This window comes from Chiloscyllium plagiosum, unplaced genomic scaffold (genome assembly GCF_037043375.1).
Source record: "Chiloscyllium plagiosum isolate Xiang-an unplaced genomic scaffold, Cpla_swu_hap1 HiC_scaffold_2, whole genome shotgun sequence".
Lineage (NCBI taxonomy): Eukaryota > Metazoa > Chordata > Chondrichthyes > Orectolobiformes > Hemiscylliidae > Chiloscyllium > Chiloscyllium plagiosum.
Genome location: NW_028270140.1, coordinates 34,039,092 through 34,057,758, shown reverse-complemented (window position 1 = coordinate 34,057,758; position 18,667 = coordinate 34,039,092). Strand labels below are relative to the sequence as shown.

The 18,667-nt window shown below is 41.1% G+C and overlaps 1 protein-coding gene across 2 annotated transcripts in view; it reads left to right on the top strand.

Moving 5' to 3' along the window:
* smu1a (SMU1 DNA replication regulator and spliceosomal factor a) overlaps positions 1 to 18,128 on the top strand; it is a 30,728-nt gene extending 12,600 nt beyond the window's left edge. For both annotated transcript variants that reach the window (XM_043716305.2, XM_043716296.2), the window contains 6 exons: positions 285 to 401; positions 4,404 to 4,531; positions 14,157 to 14,283; positions 14,625 to 14,792; positions 17,433 to 17,585; positions 17,751 to 18,128. In XM_043716305.2, coding sequence (XP_043572240.1) covers positions 285 to 401; positions 4,404 to 4,531; positions 14,157 to 14,283; positions 14,625 to 14,792; positions 17,433 to 17,585; positions 17,751 to 17,849 — 792 coding nt within the window. In that variant the 3' untranslated portion in view covers positions 17,850 to 18,128. The remainder of the gene's footprint in view (positions 1 to 284; positions 402 to 4,403; positions 4,532 to 14,156; positions 14,284 to 14,624; positions 14,793 to 17,432; positions 17,586 to 17,750) is intronic.
* Positions 18,129 to 18,667: the final 539 nt, after the last annotated feature.

Sequence of the window (18,667 nt, the reverse complement as noted above, 5' to 3'; positions counted from 1 at the left end):
CAGGCTTGAAGGATATAATGGCTTACTTCAGTTCCTGTTTCTTATGATTGAACTGTACAATTTGACAGAATGGATCAATATTAATGTATTATGAATTGTTAGTTTGTGTTTCCCATTAGCTGTTTATTGATGGAAATGGTGGACATACTAGGTAGAGATCTCTCCCACTTGTTTTATCTTGTTAGTAAGGTTTTGCAACAGTAAGGTTGGTTAGCAAATGGCTGTGTTGCTGTTGCACCAGTGATGGATACTTGATTCTTTACCCCTTTAATGTTATTCTCTAGGATCTAAAGTACCAAGCACAAGATAACTTCATGATGATGGATGATGCAGTTCTTTGCATGTGTTTCAGTCGTGATACTGAAATGTTGGCAACAGGAGCACAGGATGGAAAGATTAAGGTGGGTAACTAAATTGAGGAAATTTCATGCAAATTATAAAACTTTCAAAGTTTTTTCTTTTGCATTATCCCTATGAATTTACTTGTAACAGCAAAAATTTCACCACATTGGATATTATTCTCATTAAGTAGTTCTGCAACATTGCCACCTTACAAGTTCTCCTTCAAATCATTCATAGTGTCTTAGAGTCCGAGATCTAAAGCACAGAAGAAGGTCTTCAGTCAATTGTGTTCATGCCAGTCAAAACTGACTGCCTAATTAATTTAATCCCCTTTTCCTTTTCCAGCACTTGGCCCACAACCTTGTATGCCTTGTCTAAAGGCATTTTGAATGTGCATGTCTAAGTACATTTTGAATGTTATGATGTGCCTCTATCACCCTTACTAGGCAATGAGCTCCAGATTCCCACCACTGTCTGGGTGAAATGGATTTTTTTTTGTCGTATTTCCTCTAAATCTTCTACCCCTTTTTTTTGACTGGAGGAAGCAGTTCATAGGTAAAGGGACAAGTGGGAGGCTTTCAAAAGCGAGGTGACGAGAGTTCAGGACTAGCATGTACCTGTTAATGTGAACAGCAAGGCTAGCAGGAATAGGGAGCACTGAATGACTCAAGATATTGAATCTCAGGTTAAGAAAATGGAGGAGACATGTGTTAGGCATAGAAAAAAAACTTTTCTTCAAATAAGAAGAGCTGGAGGGCAAAGTCTTAAAGTTCCATCCAAAAATCATGAACTTTGTTTTGCAAAACAGACACTGTTTCCTAACCCAATCTGCAATAGCTGTTCAACTTGGGAAGTTAACTCATTCAATTGAGTAAAATGTGACTGGCACAAATAAACAACGTAGTGGTCATCAGCTTCAAGGTTAATGTTATTTCCCAATTTTGTGTAGAGTTGGACTTTAAGATCTGATAACAGCTGGGAACAAATGAATCCCTTGAGTAGATGGAGTTTAGGAATACAGTTAAGAGGGAAATAAGGAAGGCAAAAAGGAGACCATAGCTTTGGCTGATAGGATAAAGGAGAATCAAAGAAATTCTACAAGTATCTAAGGGCAAAAGAGTAACTAGGGAGAGAATAGGGCCCTTTACAGTTTAATGCGGTTGTCTGTGTGTGGAACCACAGCAGATGGATGAGATCCCAAATAAATATTTTGCGTCAGTGTTTGTCATGGCAAAAGACATCAAAGCTCAGGAAGTCAGGAAAATAAATAGTGATGACTTGAAAAGGATCCACATTACAGAAGAGGAGGTGCTGGAGGCCTTAAAGCACAAATAGGTAGATAAATTCCTGGCGCCTGATCTAGTATATTCCAAGACATTGTAGGAAGCTAGGGAGGAAATTACAGAGCCTCCAGCAGAGACGTTTGTATCATTGACAGATGAGGTGCTAGAAGACTGGAACATAGATAATGTGCCATTATTTTTAAAAAGGCTGCAAGGAAATGTCAGGGAACTACAGACTGGTAAGCCTCTGATCAGTGATGGGTAGGGTGTTGGAGTGGATTCTGAGAGACGGAATCTACATGCATTTGTAAGGGCAAGGACTGCTTGGGGATAGTCAGCATGGCTTTTTGTGTGGGAAATTATATCTCATAAACTTGAAAGACTTTTTGGAGAGGTGACCAGGAAGGTGGATGAAGGCAAAGTGGTCAACATTTACATAGACTTTAGGAAGGCCTTCTGCAAGTTCCACAAGGTAGATTGGTTAACAGGTTAGATTACATGGGATCCACGAAGAGCTAGCCAATTGGATACAAAATTGACTTGAGACAGGTGATGGTGGTAGTAGTATTGTTTAGACTGGAGGTCTGTGACCAGCGGTCCATCAAGTGGATTGGTGCTGGGTCCACTGTTGTACATCATTCACAGAAACAATTTGGATGAGGGTGTAGGAGGCATGGTTAGTTTGTAGATGACACCAAAATTGGTGGTATAGTGGATAGGAAGAAACTGATCTAAGAATACAACAGGATCTTCTTCAACTAGACCAGTGCGCAGAGGAATGGCAGAAAGAGTTTAATTCCAATAAATGCATTTTGATAAGACAAACCGCGGCAGGACTAACACAGTTAATGGTGGGGGTCTGGGGAGTTTTGTTGAAAAGAGAGACCTAGGGGTGCAGGTACATAGTTCCTTGAACGTGGTGTCACACATCAACAGCGTGGTGAAGCAAGCTTTTGGCACACTTACCTTCATCAGTCAGAGCATTGAGTGCAGGCGTTGGGGTGTCATGTTACCAACGTTTGGAGTACTGTGTATAATTTTGGTATAGGAAGAATGTTATTAAATTGGAACGGGTGCAAAAAAGATTTACAAGGAGGTTACAGAGACTAGAAGGTTTGAGTTATAAGAATAGGTTGGAACTTTTTTTCCCTGGAGTGTAGCAGGGACCTTCTAGAGGTTTATAAAATCACAAGGTGCATAGATAAGATGAATAGCCAAGGTCTTTTCCCTTGGATAGGATAGTCCAAAACTGGAGGGCAGAGGTTTAAGGTGAGAAGGGAAGGATTTAAAAGGGATCTGAGGGGCAGTATTTTCACACAGTGTGGTGCGAATATAGGATAATTTGCCAGAGGAAGTGGTAGTTGCAGGTACAATTACAATATTTAAAAGCCATTTGGACAGGTACATGGATAGGAAAAGTCCAGAGGGATATGGGCCAAACGCAGGCAAATGGGACGAGTTCAGTTTAAGAAACCCAGTTGGTACGGACAAATTGGGCCAAATGGCCTGTTTCCATGCCATAAATCTAAGCCCTGGGTCATTGATACCTCCATCAAGGGAAATCTTTGTTCCTATCTACACCATCCTGATTTGGAATATATTGTCGTCGAGAGTGTGGTGCTGGAAAAGCACAGCAGGTCAGGCAGCATCTGAGGAGCAGGAGAATTGACGTTTTGGGCAAGAGTCCTTCATCAGGAATGTGAGCCCAGGGGGTGGAGAGAAAAATGGGAGGGGTTTGGGGCTGGGGGGAAGGTAGTTGAGAGCGCCCACAAATAGCTCAGTCATGGTTTTGACAAATAACGGCGCAGGCTCAAGGGGCCATATACCTACTCCTATTCTTAATTCATATGTTCATATGTTTAAAATGCTAATTTCTAATAGCAATTAAATATTTATTTGATCTATATTACAATGACTCCCTTTCTATTCTTTTCCTATAAAAAGAGCAAAATGAATCAATACATTGAAAGTGTTTTGTAATGGTGCTCACACGCTTGCTGAGTTTTGTATAACATAGAGGCCATAAAGTTGTACAGCATGGAAACGGACCCTTCGGTCCAACCTGTTCATGCTGACCAGATATCCTAAATTAATCTAGTCCCTTTTGCCAGGACCTGAACCATATACCTCTAAACCCTTCCTATCCATGTATCCATCCAGATGCCTTTTAAATGTTGTAATTATGCCAACCTCTATTACTTCCTCTGGAAGTTCATTCCATACACGCACCACTCTGTGTGAAAACATTGCCCCTTAGGTTCCTTTTAAATCTTTCTCCCCTCACCCTAAATCTATGCCCTCCAGTTCTGGACGAGGGAAAATACCTTGTCTATTTACCTTATCCATGCCTCTCATGATGTTATAAACATCTATAAGGTTCCCCCCTCAGCCTCCAATGCTCCAGGGAAAATAGCCCCAGCCTATTCAGCCTCTCCCTATAGCTCAAACCCTCCGACCCTGGCAACATCCTTGTAAATCTTTTCTGAACCCTTCCAGGTTTCACAACATCTTTCTGATAGGGAGAAGACCAGAATTGTACACAATATTCCAAAAGTGGCCAAACCAATATTCTGTACAGCTGCAACTTGACCTCCAAACTCCTCAGTAGTGCTGATTTCACTACCCCTAACCTTAGTTCCCTCTCAACGTGGAGGCAGCAGAGTGTGGGTCAACCACATTCACTTCTTTCTAAACAAGAATGGAAAAGATGGTTTTCAATTACAGGATTTTTGTACTATAAATTTAAAATTGCTAACAGAATTGTTGGTTGCTCCACAGGTGTGGAAGATTCAGAGTGGTCAGTGCCTACGCCGATTTGAACGTGCTCACAGTAAGGGAGTTACCTGCCTGAGCTTCTCCAAAGACAGTAGTCAGATTCTCAGTGCCTCCTTTGATCAGACCATTCGGTGAGATGTATTTTAATTTGATAAATTGGGATATTTTTAGTACTCTCAGATTTTAATCACAAAAGGCAGGGCTAAGATTGATGACCTAGAACAGTGCTTCTCAAACTTTTTTCCCCATTGAGACCCCATTTTGAAGCTTGCAAGTTGCTGAGAGCATGGACCAGTGAGAACAGAATTGCAGGTAGAGGGTGTTTTGATCTTTGAGACAGGTTAGAAGGTGGACCTCAGAGCAAGGATGGAGAAAGTGGGGTCAAAGACCTTTTGAGATCAGCACTATGGGGGGAAAAGTTATTTTATTCAAATTCTTTTTTTTTTAAAAAACCCTTTCAATTACAGGTGGTTCTCAGATAATGCACATTCCGTGGCGCAGTTTGCTTATAATGTCGGTGAGGAATTAAGGAATGGTATTTTTGAAAACGATTATCTTTGTTTGCAATAGTGTGATTCCAGCTGTAATCATTTTGTGCGCTTCATTCTGCGCATGCGCCGAAGTCTCTGCGCCGTTCTGCACATGTGCTGATGTGAGCTGCCGTGAGAGGTACTACTGTTCAGGGAGCAGCTTTCTGAGAGAGATGCCTTGAGCAGATTCCTGTGAAAGATACACTACTCCTAGATTATCACTTTTTTTTTTGAAAACCTGGAGGGGCATTGTGACAAGAATGTTAACAAGAAGTGTCCTGGTGATAAAATTGCAGGTGGTGAATGCAATGTAAGGAGAGAATGTTATATAGCTTGCTTAACAGGAATGAGGGAGTCTACCTTACCACCATCATGACCCTCTGTCCCTGCATTAACAATATTTTTCAAATATGCTGTGTTAAATTCATGTTTGTTTTGTTGATAAATCTAATTTATGCCTTCATTCAGGCTGTGCTATACTTTGTGTTAAACTTTTTGGTTGATTTTTGAGTGATCATGAGTGATATTCTTTGCTGGTCTATCCCTAACTCCACTTTTCCCATCGGTCCCATTATTTTTATTAAGTGAAGTTTCGCTGGAATGCAATTACAGCGTTAGAGAAGAACTGCCTTTTTTCTTAAGAACAATAATCAGGCCCCTAGATTTGGCCTGTTAGATCTAACTCACCATTTTTTGGACAACTGACTGTGGAGTTTGCACATTCTCCCCGTGTCTGTGTGGGTTTCCTCCGGGTGCTCCGGTTTTCTCCCACAGTCCAAAGATGTGCAAGTTAGGTGAATTTGCCATGTCAAATTGCCCACAGTTCTAGGTGCATTAGTCAGAGGGAAATGGGTCGGTGTAAACTGGTTGGGCCGAAGGGCCTATTTCCACATTGTAGGGAATCTAATCTGATCTAATCTTTTAAGATCCAGAGCTCCATAGCAGCCATTACTAGTCCTGAGTTTGCAACCCCAAAGTTTCAACTGTCAAACCCTTTGGGGCAGTGACCCATAGTTTGGGAAGCCCCAACTCGTAGAATACAGGGCGTTAATGTTGCAATGCAATATGAATTAGATGTGTATGCTATATGCTATGTCGATTTGAAGGCCATATTCAAGTTACTGATCTGATAGATGAGAAGCATATACAGGCATGAGTCAGCAGAGATGGAATGCTTTTTGTTTCTTTCTTCCTTCCTTCTCCATGCCCCTGGGAGAAGGGAGAAATCCAATTTTTTTAATTTAAATCAGAAAAAACCAAGAGTCTTAACCCATCCTTGGGGAGCACCACTTTCAACTTGTCTCAACTCTGAGAAGTGCCTATCAATACAGGCACTCTATTTCCTTTTAGCCAATTCTAATTCATGTCACCAAGGATTCATCAGTCTCAAACATTCCTAACTTTCTAACCTACCTGCCCTGTGACACTGTATCAAATGCTTACTGAAAGCCCACATATACAACATCCACAGCACTAACCTCATCCACTGCCTGTGCCATCTAGTCAAATAACTTAAGCAAATCTGTCACACCGGACCAGCCCTTGACAAAGCTATATTGACCGTGCAGTATTAACTTGTTTTCCTCTACATGTATATTAACCTTATCCCATATTGTATTCTCCCATCAGTTTAATCAGTTTTCCCACTATTGATTTAAAACTGGCAAGTCTACAGTTTCATGGGTTATCCTTTGCCCCTTTCTGAAACAGCGGTATCACACTTGCAATCCTTTAGTCGCTTGGGTCTAATCCTGTGCTCAGAGAGGCCTGGAAAACTTCTGTCAGTGGCTCTGCAATTTGACCCTCAGCAATTTAGGATGCATTCCATCCCATCCCAGCGTGACGACTTCTCTACCTAGAGTGCTGCCAGCCTTTTTAGCACTTCATTATCAATTGCTGTACTACTCAATTATTCAATACTCACATTCTCAAATAGGTCATTGTCACCATTTTCTAATTTGGTAAAGGCAAGCAAAGTTTTCATTTATACTTCTGCCAAACTCTTTACTTCAGTGAACAGCTTTGCCTGCTTGTTCCTTATGGGCCCCACTCTGTGCTTCACTGATTTAATATTAGTATGTTTGAAGAACATTTCACTATTTGTTTTAGTGCAGCCTGCGCATCCTTTCCTCATACTTCCTTTCAGCTTCCTTATTCCAGCCTTAGCCTCTCTTCCTGATTTCTATTGCTATTAGTATTCTGGAGTGAATCATACGGCTCCTTGCTCTTTCTTCCTTTTCTCATGGGTATGTACTAGCATGCACCTATTCATTTCTTTTGAAATTCTCCCATTTCTCGTCCACTTTTTGTATCCACCAAAGTCAACCTCCTCCAGTTCAATTTTCTGATCCCTAAAATTGCCCTTTTCCAGTCTGTGATCCTAATTGCTGACTGGTTTTTATTTTTCTCCCAAATTAATATTTAAATTTCTTCTCGCTGTTTCTCAACTGCTGCCCCACTCCGACATTCTCCATTTGGTCTGGTTCATTTCCTAGGACCAGATCCAGTGCAGCTGTATCCTGGTAGGGGACAGAGGACATGAGAAGTCATTGGCATGTAGGATCAAGGAAAGCCCTCGAGCTTTCTAGAGGTATATCAGGACTTTAAAAATGACTCGAGAAAGATTAGGGCCAATTAAGGATAGTAGTGGAAGTTGTGCATGAAGTCCGAAGAGATAGGGGAAGTGTTCATCAGTATTCACACTAGAAAAAGACAATGTTGTCGAGGACAATACAGATATACAGATTATTAAACGAGATGGGATTATGGTTCATAAGGAGGAGGTGTTAGCAATTCTGGAAAATATGAAAATAGATACACCCCCAGGCCGGATGGGATTTATTTTAGGATTCTCTGGGAAGCCAGGGAGGAGATTGCAGAGCCTTTGGCTTTGATCTTTGTCATCATTGTCTACATGAATAGTGCCAGAAGACTGGAGGATAGCAAATGTAATCCCCTTGTTCAAGAAGGGGAGTAGAACAACCCTGGTAATTATAGACCAGTGAGCCTTACTTCGGTTGTGGGTAAAGTGTTAGAAAAGGTTACAAGAAATAGGATTTATAATCAGCTGGAGAGGAATAACTTGATTAGGGATAGTCAACACGGTTTTGTGAAGGGTAGGTTGTGCCTCACAAACCTTTATTGAGTTCTTCGAGATGGTGACCAAACAGATGGGCGAATTGGGAACATAGCCATTTCTGATCATGCGGCAGTGCATCTGGAGGTTAAGGCTAGAGGCAGTGGGACAGGCTTGCAACATTGACACATGGATCCTTTTCTCCTGAAGGACAGTAAATTTATTGAATACTTTTCGCGTGATTTTAAATTGTTTTGGGGGTGTTAATTCGAGTAATGCCAGTAACCCGTCGGTGCTCTGGGAGACTGTCAAGACCTGTGCAAAGGGTTTGATTATTTCTTACTTGGCGACCCGGAAGCGGCAGAGGGGAGAGCACCAGCGTATGCTTGTGGCCCATTTGAATGCAGCCGAAGCTGCATACTTTGATAGGCCGTCTGTGACCAAGTTGTAGTGGATTATAGCCCTCAGGGCTGCTCTGAACTCTGCGCTCACTCAGACAGCCAAGAGGGAGATCTCTTTTGGGAAACAGAAGTTATTCAAGCATGGTGATAAACCGGGTTGATACCTGGCATATCTAGGGCGGCACGGTGGACAGTGGTTAGCACTGCTGCCTCACAGCGTCAGAGAGCCGGGTTCAATTCCCGCCTCGGGCAACTGTCTGTGTGGAGTTTGCACATTCTCCCCGTGTCTGCGTGGGTTTCCTCTGGGTGCTCTGGTTTCCTCCCACAGTCCAAAGATGTGCAGGTTAGGTGAATTGGTCATGCTAAATTGCCTGTAGTGTTAGGTGTAGGGGAATGGGTCTGGGTGGGTGCTCTTCGGCGGGTCGGTGTGGACTTGTTGGGCCGAAGGGCCTGTTTCCACACTGTAAGTAATCTAATCTAATCATATCTGGCCAGTAAGAAGAGTGCCCCCCAATCTATCACGTCCATCAGAGAGTGTGCTGGTACTTTTAATTGTGATTCCAAAAAGATTAATGTGACATTTAGGAAATTCTGTTCTGAGTTGTACCAGTCAGGGGGCTGTGAGGACAAGTTGGTGAAGATGGAGTTCTTTTTTAAGAACTTGGACCTCCCAGGTGTAACAATGGAGCAGGCGTCTCTTTTGAATGCCCCTCTGACAATCCAAGGGATACAGGAGGCGGTGACTCAGCTACAAAGTGGTAAAGCACCTAGTCTAACTGGATTTCCGAGTGAATTTTATCAGGGGGGTGTGGAGGTCTCATCAGAAGAACGGGAGGATATTTGGGAGAACATGAGGAAGATTTCAATTTGTAATAGAGCGTAGGCTATGCAACTGAAGGTTCTCCACAGGGTCTATATTTGGCTCCAAAGTGGCTTGTGAAATTTAAAAAAGAAACCGCTCCAATGTGTCCTAAATATGAAACAGATATTGGCACTCTTACTCATTGCTTGTGGTTTTGCCACAAGCTTCGTAGGTATTGGGGGCGCGACAGCGAGTGTTTTCGAAGCAATCTTGAGAACCGAGATCAAGGTAGATCTGGTATTCCTCCTCTTGGGTCTGCTGAATTTGCCGTCTTCAGATGTGCATGGGAAGAAGCTGTTTAATATTCTTTCATGTTGTGCGAGGAAGAGCATTCTGATGAGCTGGATATCAGAAAATCACCCGGGACATTTGGGATGGCACATGTTAGTTCTCCCTAGACTTACTTACAAGAATGGTACACCAGTAAACGCAACTTTTTTATAGAACATGGCGGCCCTTTCTAAACTGTATAGACGCAGACTTGTTGGTTGTATTGGTTTGGGTCTTTGTGTAGCTGCCAGGACTGTGTCTGGCAGGCCGGGGGCCCCTGAGAGGAAGAATCCTGAATAAATATGGTTATGCCAACTGATGCTCCCGGTGTTGGTGAGCTTTGGTGGGGTTGCACTGAGTGCTAAAATTTAACTTGGCTCAATCTATTTTTATTTTGTTTCATTATTTATTGAATTGTAGTGTGGGTAGATTTTTTTCTTTAATTTATTTGTGAAGTAGAGGAGTAGTTTTTTTATTATTGTTGTTATGCTATAAGATTGTTATTTTATTGTAATTTTATAATTTGTAAAAAAAATTCAAAATCTTTTTCAATTAAAAAAATACAAAAGAAATATGGATGAAGATGGTAGATGGTGTTTATGTGGATTTCAGTAAGGCATTTGATGAGGTTCCCCACTGTAGGCTATTGCACAAAATATGGAGGCATGGGATTGAGGGTGATTTAGCGATTTGGATCAAAAATTGGCTAGCTGAAAGAGGGTGGTGGTTGATGGGAAATGTTCATCCTGTAGTTCAGTTACTTGTGGTGTACCACAAGGATCTGTTTTGGAACCACTGTTTGTCATTCTTATAAATGACCTAGATGAGGCATAGAAGGGTAGGTTAGTAAATTTGCAGATGACAGTAAGGTCGGTGGCATTGTGGATCATGCTGAAGGCTGTTGCAGGTTACAGAGGGACATAGATAAGCTGCAGAGCTGGTCTGAGAGGTGGCAAATGGAGTTTAATGTGGAAAAGTGTGAGGTGATTCACTTTGGAAGGAACAACTGGAATAAAGAGTACTGGGTTAACGGTAAGATTCTTGGCGGTGTAGATGAGCAGAGATATCTTGGTGTGCATGTACATAGATCCCTGAAGATTGTCACCCAGATTGATAGGGTTGTTAAGAAGGAATACGGTGTGTTAGCTTTTGTTGGTAGAGGGATTGAGTTTCGGAGCCATGTGATCATGCTGCAGCTATACAAAACTCTGGTGCGGCCGCACTTGGAGTATTGCGTATGGTTCTGGTCACTGCATTATAGGAAAGATGTGGAAGCTTTGGAAAGAGTTCAGAGGAGATTTACTAGGGTGTTGCCCAGTATTGGGGGGAACATCTTATGAAGAAAAGCTGAGGGATTTGAGGCTGTTTCATTAGAGAGAAGAAGGTTGGAAGGTGACTTAATTGAGACGCATAATCAGAAGGTGAGATAGGGTGGACAGTGAGAGCCTTTTTCCTCAGTTGGTGGTGGCTAGCGTGAGAGGACATATTAAGTTGAGGGGTGATAGATTTAGGTCAGATGTCAGAGGTAATTTCTTTACTCAGTAGTAGGTGCGTGGAATGCACTGCCTGCAACAGTAGTAGACTTGCCAACTTTAAGGGTCATTAGATAAATATATGGGTGAGAATGGAATAGTGTAGGATAGAAGGCTACAGATTGGTTCCACAAGTTGGCGCAACGTCGAGGGCCGAAGGGCCTGGACTGCACTGTAGAGTTCTGCATGCATTGAAGAAAGTTCTCCCCTTCTGTGCTCCAACCCTCTACCTTTTTCCCAATCTACCCTTGGGTAATTGAAATCACTGGCTAGCTGTTTTAAAAAATTCTCAAGGTCAGGTTCGTAGGAGAGTAGTCTGACACAGAACAAACGACCAAGAGGCGAGTCTGCTAGAATATGGGCATTTTATTCCCCGCAGCGTCGCCACAACGGGTCTGGCTTATACTCACTCTACATGTTACCGGAACTGGGAGCCGTCAGTTCTCGTAGAGCGGTTGCCAACAACCCACGCTCGGCGGTTAAACGTAACCCCGGAGCAGACTCACCGAACTGGAGACTTTTCCAGCTGATATACTCTTTTCCAGATATAAACATTCATGTGAACAGCAGAGCAAGGCTAAAAAACACATTCCATTCTGGTTACATACAGATAAGAAGATTCACACGGGGAGGTGTGTAATAAGATTCACACGGGACTAAGCAACACCTCCATTCCGGTTAGATTCACACATGTATTGGGACATAATTTTTAACCGTTTCACCACATTCCACTGCTTGGAATTTTACACCACATTCCACTGCTTGGCCCAATACATGTGTTACATTATGCTTAATTCAGTTCAATTCGTTTCAGTTAATTTCAGTTCAGTCAATTCAGTGTAGTTCAATTCAGCTCAGTTCAGGTCTGTTCAGTTCAATTCAATTGTGTTCAATTCAGTTCCGTCCATTTCAATTCAATTTAGCTCAGTTCCATTTTGTTCCGTTCAATTTGATTCACTTCAGTTCCACTCAGTTCAGTTCAGTTCAATCCCATTCAATTCTGTTAACTCCGCTTCAGCTTTTTGGACATGCCCACATCCTCCGCTGTACCCCAGGCAAGGGGTTCTTCGGCAGGACTGGGATCCTCAAACAAACTGCCACGTACATGCCCACATCCATGCCATCCCGGGACGGTCGGGACCTCCACAGTTTGTTCTTCTGGTTTCTTAGTCTTTTTCCAAAACATTGTTCTGTATCAAAATCTCTCCTCAATTGCGATTGATCCTGCCGACTACGCCAAATGTTTTAAAAAATTCTCAAGGTCAGGTTCGTAGGAGAGTAGTCTGACACAGAACAAACGACCAAGAGGCGAGTCTGCTAGAATATGGGCATTTTATTCCCCGCAGCGTCGCCACAACGGGTCTGGCTTATACTCACTCTACATGTTACCGGAACTGGGAGCCGTCAGTTCTCGTAGAGCGGTTGCCAACAACCCACGCTCGGCGGTTAAACGTAACCCTGGAGCAGACTCACCGAACTGGAGACTTTTCCAGCTGATATACTCTTTTCCAGATATAAACATTCATGTGAACAGCAGAGCAAGGCTAAAAAACACATTCCATTCTGGTTACATACAGATAAGAAGATTCACACGGGGAGGTGTGTAATAAGATTCACACGGGACTAAGCAACACCTCCATTCCGGTTAGATTCACACATGTATTGGGACATAATTTTTAACCGTTTCACCACATTCCACTGCTTGGAATTTTACACCACACTAGCACAACCCAACTTGTCTTGCAAATTGCTGTAATCTGCCTACAAATGTCCTCTTCTACATTCTCTCCATAAGGTCGCTATTCCCTTCCTGTTTCTCACCTCTAACTATATAGATTCTGATTCAGGAACTTCATCTTCAAGGGCAAAGGTACTACCTTTAACCAAAACTGCTATACCTCCTCCTTTTTCACCCACCCTGTTTTTACTAAAAGCCTTATAACTTGGGATGTTAAATATCTAGTTTTGTTTTGATTTGAGCCACATATCTGTCCGTGCCACTTTGTCATATCCCCCAGAGCAATCTCTGTTCCAGTTCCCCAATTGACATACATTTTACATACATACTATTTACGTACATACTTACCTCTTCCATGCCCACTGGAAGGAACCATTTCCTTGTTCACTGTCAACACTCAAGTCTTCCCTGACTTCTTTTTATCTGTTTGTCTGTTTTTCTTTTTTGCCCTCTCTAGTACTTCCAAAACTATGCCCATTAGGGAACTTACCCCCCCCCCCCCCCCCCCAACCCCCCCAGTCTCATAGGTTTAGATCCAAGCCCACTGCAGTATTTACCCTCTCAGCTATCTCCAAGTGAAGCTGATCACTTCTGAACATCCAAAAGTGATCCCAAAGCCCCATAAACCCATAAACCCCTTCTCTTTTACACCATCCCTCAATTTACCTCCTTGATTTACCTTTGCTACAACTTCCACCACTTAGGTATAGGTAGTATCTCTGAGATTGCCATCTTGGAAAGCCTGATTTTCAACTATTTCCTAACTCCTAAAACTGATCCTGCAAGTCATGCATGCTATACCTCCCTATGTTATTGGTTCCCACATGAACCACAGCCACTGGTTATTCACCCTCCATTTCTAGAAATTTATCCAGCCATTCTGTTATGTCCTGAACCCTTGCATTTGAGGGAATAGACCATACAGGACTCTCAAACCCAGCTTCAAACTAGACAGTATATCCCTTGAACTATACCCACTACTACTACTACCTAATCAAGTTACCAGCCTCTTTTCCTAGAGTGGCCTCAATCACCATGGTGCTGTGGTTTTCCCTCTATTCATTCACCTCCAACTCAGTCATATTGCTAACTAAATAGACATCTAAAATTTCATACCAGTCAGACAGCTCCAAGGAGTCCTGGGTTTCCTGGATATTCTGTCTCCTTTCTTTCTGGCGAATGGTCACTCATTCCCCTGCACTCCTAATTGCCTGCCTATCACAATGTGGAGTGACCACTGTCTGCTGCGACTCTTCCAGAAATCTTACTCCTCCTTATGGTCCACATTGAGGAGACGGTAACTGTACTGATGTCTAAATATAATGTGAATATTCGATCTTTTGGTAGGATTCATGGTCTGAAGTCTGGAAAAACCTTAAAGGAATTTAGAGGTCATACATCATTCGTTAATGAAGTAACATTTACACAAGATGGACATTACATTTTAAGTGCATCATCGGATGGTAGTGTAAAGGTATGTAAATAATATCAGTGAGCATGACGCATGTTAGTGAAAAATATGTAAGTGTGAAAACCTTTAAAGTCTGGTTAATGTGTGCTATTAGGCCAAAGGTATTACATGCTTCTGGTGTTGGAATTGAGAAGATACAGCTAAAGTTTTCAAGTTGACTCTAAATTATCCATATTATTTTATTCAAATCATTTGGAATTGTTTATCGTAAAATTTGTGTGATCTATGTGGCTGACACAAAAATGAGCACCATAAATGTTCAACAGTATGTTTCCACATGCTGAATCAATAAAAGGCTGATCTCTTTTGAGTCGAGTGAAATATTTTTATCACCTCACTTGCAGATCTGGAACGTGAAAACAACAGAGTGTGCAAATACCTTCAAGTCATTGGGCAGCTCTGCTGGTACTGATATCACAGTGAACAGCGTACACCTGCTGCCAAAGAATCCTGAACATTTTGTAGTGTGTAATCGGTCAAATACAGTAGTCATCATGAATATGCAGGGACAGGTAAGGCAACATACTAGATCAATGTAGTGATTTATTTTCAATGAAATAAGTATCATGTTTCACTTTCCTCAGTCCTATGAAGGAAGCTTACATAACCTTAATAGTTATTACTTCAATTCAAATTGAAGCATTTAAGATTTTTCATGGGATGATGGGTTGCTTTTTAAGAAACGGGTATTATTGGATATTCATTTATTATTAGACATATAAGTTATCACTTTTGGAGGCTGAAATCATCTTAATTTTCAATTCAGAAAATTTTTTGATGTGCAAAAGTGTAAGGAGAAATTAAAGCATGTTTCACTTAAATCTCAATTTTTATTTTTTCTGCTGGTCCTTTCCTTGGATTTGATTTCTCATATTATTGAGCATGATACATGTTAGTCAAAAGTATGTAAGTGTGAAAATCTTTAAAGTCTGGTTAATGTTTTCAAAAGGCTGTTTTCAAAACCTGGTATTCAAATGGTTCTGCTAACCTGCTAGTATTAACTAGTTTTGTGTAAGAAAGAAAATAACCGCTTTGTCATGAGGCCCTCTCTCAAGCCTTGAGGAACGATGCTTGAATGGGAGAAAAGTGATGAAGTAGCAGAAGCATTGTGGTTAATATGGCATGTTTAGAAAAAAGGTGCAATGCCAATTGACAAATTACTTATAAAGTATTTTAACACTGGATGTCAATTACGAGGTTTAATTGAGGCAAATAGTGTAGCTGCATTTAGAGGATTCTAGTGAAGTACAAGGGAGGAAGGATTAGAAAATATATACTAGTTGAAGAGGGGATGGGATAAACCAAATGGGCCACATTTGTTTCAAGTCATGGGCATTCTACGAAATGATCTAAGTGGAAAGGCATGAAATCAGCTGGTATTGTTTTAAAATTACTATGAAAATTGAGGTTTTAATAGTTGTCATTACTTATTTTAAAGATAATATTTGATTTGATGTAATGATTTTTTAATCAAAAGGATGAGGCATTACATTCTCATGGAAAGACTGGAAAAGTTCTCCTTTAAAGCAGAGGAAGCAAAGAGATTTGATGGAGATCTTTAAAATAATGAGAGCTTTTTAGAGAGAAGAAATAAGGAAACAACTATTTCTAATGTCTGAAATATCATTAACTAGAGAGCATGGATTTAATTTGATTGGCAAAAGAACGAACGAGTGGTTGGATTCTGAAGTCACTGCCTAATAACATAGTGGAAACATGTTCAATAGTAGCTTTCAAAGGGGAATTTCATAAATACTTGGGGGCAGGGGGAGGCAGAAAAGTACAGGAATATGATTTAAGAGCAAAGGAGTGGAACTATCTTGTGGATCTTGGAAAGATTCAGTAGTCTCAATGAACAGAATGAAGACTCTGATTCCTCATTCCTGATGAAGGACTTTTGCCCGAAACATCAATTTTCCTGCTCGGGTGCTGCCTGACCTGCTGTGCTTTTCCAGCACCACACTCTCGACTCTAATCTCCAGCATCTGCAGTCCTCACTTTCACCTCAATAGACTGAATGGCCACCTGTTAATATTGTATGACTCTATAAAAATTATACAAAACTCAGAATAATTGTAAATGGTGATGACGACAATGTAGAACTCAAAGGGGACAAATAAATTGGTGGAATGGGCAAAAAAGATGGAAGATGAAATCAATACAGAGAAATATGACGTGATGGATTTTGGGAGGAAGAATGTTGAAAGACAATATAAAATCAGGGGTACAATTCTGAAGGAGATGCCGGACCGGAAGGACGTGTGTTTCTTTGTGTACAAATATTGAAGGTAGCAGGACAGGTGGGCAGAGCAGTTAATAGGTATATGGTGTTTGGCTTTAATAATACAGGTGTCAAGTACAAGGTCATAGAGGTGATATTAAACTTGTGCAAGACACATTTAGACCTCAGCTAGAATATTGTGTACGCCTTTCTGGCTGCCACATTATAGGAAGGATGTGACTTCATTGCAATGAGTGCAGAGACAACTTACAAGAATAGTTCCAATGATTAGGAACTTTAACTATGAGGAAAGATCGAATAAGTTGGAACAGTTGTCTTTGGAGAGAAGGAAGCTACGAGGGGATCTGATAGAGGTTTTGATAATTGAGCAGGCTGCATAGAGTAGAAAGAAAAAAGCTGTTCCTGCACATAAACAAAATGAGAGGGCATAGCTTTAGTGATTTGCAAAAGGAGCAAATGTGATGTGTGCAAAACGATTTTCATATGGTGAGTAATCATGCAATGGAATGTAGAATCAAAGAATCCCCACATTGCAGAAAGGCCATTAGGCCCATTGAGTCTGCATTGACCCTCAACAGCATCACATCCAGATACATTCCCCCACTGTTTTCCTCTAACCCTGCAATTACCATGGCTAATCTACCTACCCTGCACATGCACTACCTGGAAGTGTGGTGGAGACATTCACAAGGGCATTAGATTATTATTTGGATGGAAATTGTGTGCAAGGGTATGGTTGTGTGGGGGGGGGGGGGTTGGCAGGAGATTGGCACAAAATAATGCTTATTTGAAGGGCTCATTTAGACGTGGTGGCCAAATGGCCGCCTTTTACACTGCAGCTCTTCTGTGATTCAGCTTTCAAATAAAACCTCTTATTTGGACCACAACTATAATCCATTTTGTGTTACAGATTGTGAGAAGCTTTAGCTCTGGTAAAAGAGAGGGAGGTGACTTTGTATGCTGCTGTCTGTCTCCACGCGGTGAATGGATCTATTGTGTTGGTGAAGACTTTGTGTTGTACTGTTTCAGTACAGTGACTGGAAAGCTGGAAAGAACATTGACGGTAAGAGAAATAATTGTGTGTATTTTTATAAATCCAAGTGCTATTGAGTTGCATTGTGCTGATTATTGATAGCAACAATTTAATGAGGGGTGTTTTATGAACAGTTTCTAATCTTTTTATTTTGATTTATATTAGGGTACATTTACCATCTGTTTAATTTTACAGGTTCATGAAAAAGATGTTATTGGAATTGCTCATCATCCACATCAGAACTTGATTGGTACCTACAGTGAAGATGGTCTCCTTAAACTCTGGAAACCTTAAAGGAATAGTTTGTTTTTAAACCTTTATCTACTGACACCTATAACACAGAGCTTTCTCTAGAATATCCTGTTTCAACACAATTTTAAAGCTCTCACATTCCCCCATTCCAAGTGTATAATGTTTGACATAGATTGATATGCTGAACCTCAGTTTAAGGCATGTAATTAATGCACCTAGTAACTGTATTTGCAGTGTCTTTAGGATGTTTTTGTTGGAGCCGAGATCATCGTGGAGTTTAACAGTAAGGAATTTTAAAATAAATACAACATTTTGAAGGTGGTCAGACTCATTTAAATGCAGTGATTTATTTTATTTTTCATGAAGATTTTGCTAATTGTTAGAATTTTTATGCAGCAACCTTTGAACTTAACAGAATTCAACTTATTAACCTCCGAATAAGCAATACAAGTCACATTTCACAAAATTGTTGTTAGTGCCGTCAAAAGGCATTTGCTTTCAAGAACATTGAGCAGGAGTAGCTAATAACCCACAAACAGCTGTACACTGAACTTTTCTCAGTTCACACTCTATCTTCAATAAAAATCTGGAATCTAAAACTAATCAAGTGATGGATATGGATCTGCCATTGCCATTAAAAACCAGTCTGGTTGATGAATGTCTTAAGATCTGCTATCCTTGTCTGGTCTGGCATGTGACTCCAGACCACAGGAATGTTATTGACACTTAGCTGCCCTAAATATACTAACTTCAGTAAGCCACTTTTCAGGGGCATTTAGGAACAAGGCAACAGATACTGACCTTGTCAGTGATGTCTATAATCCCATGAATGAATAAAGAAAGTCAGTTTTCCTGTGTGC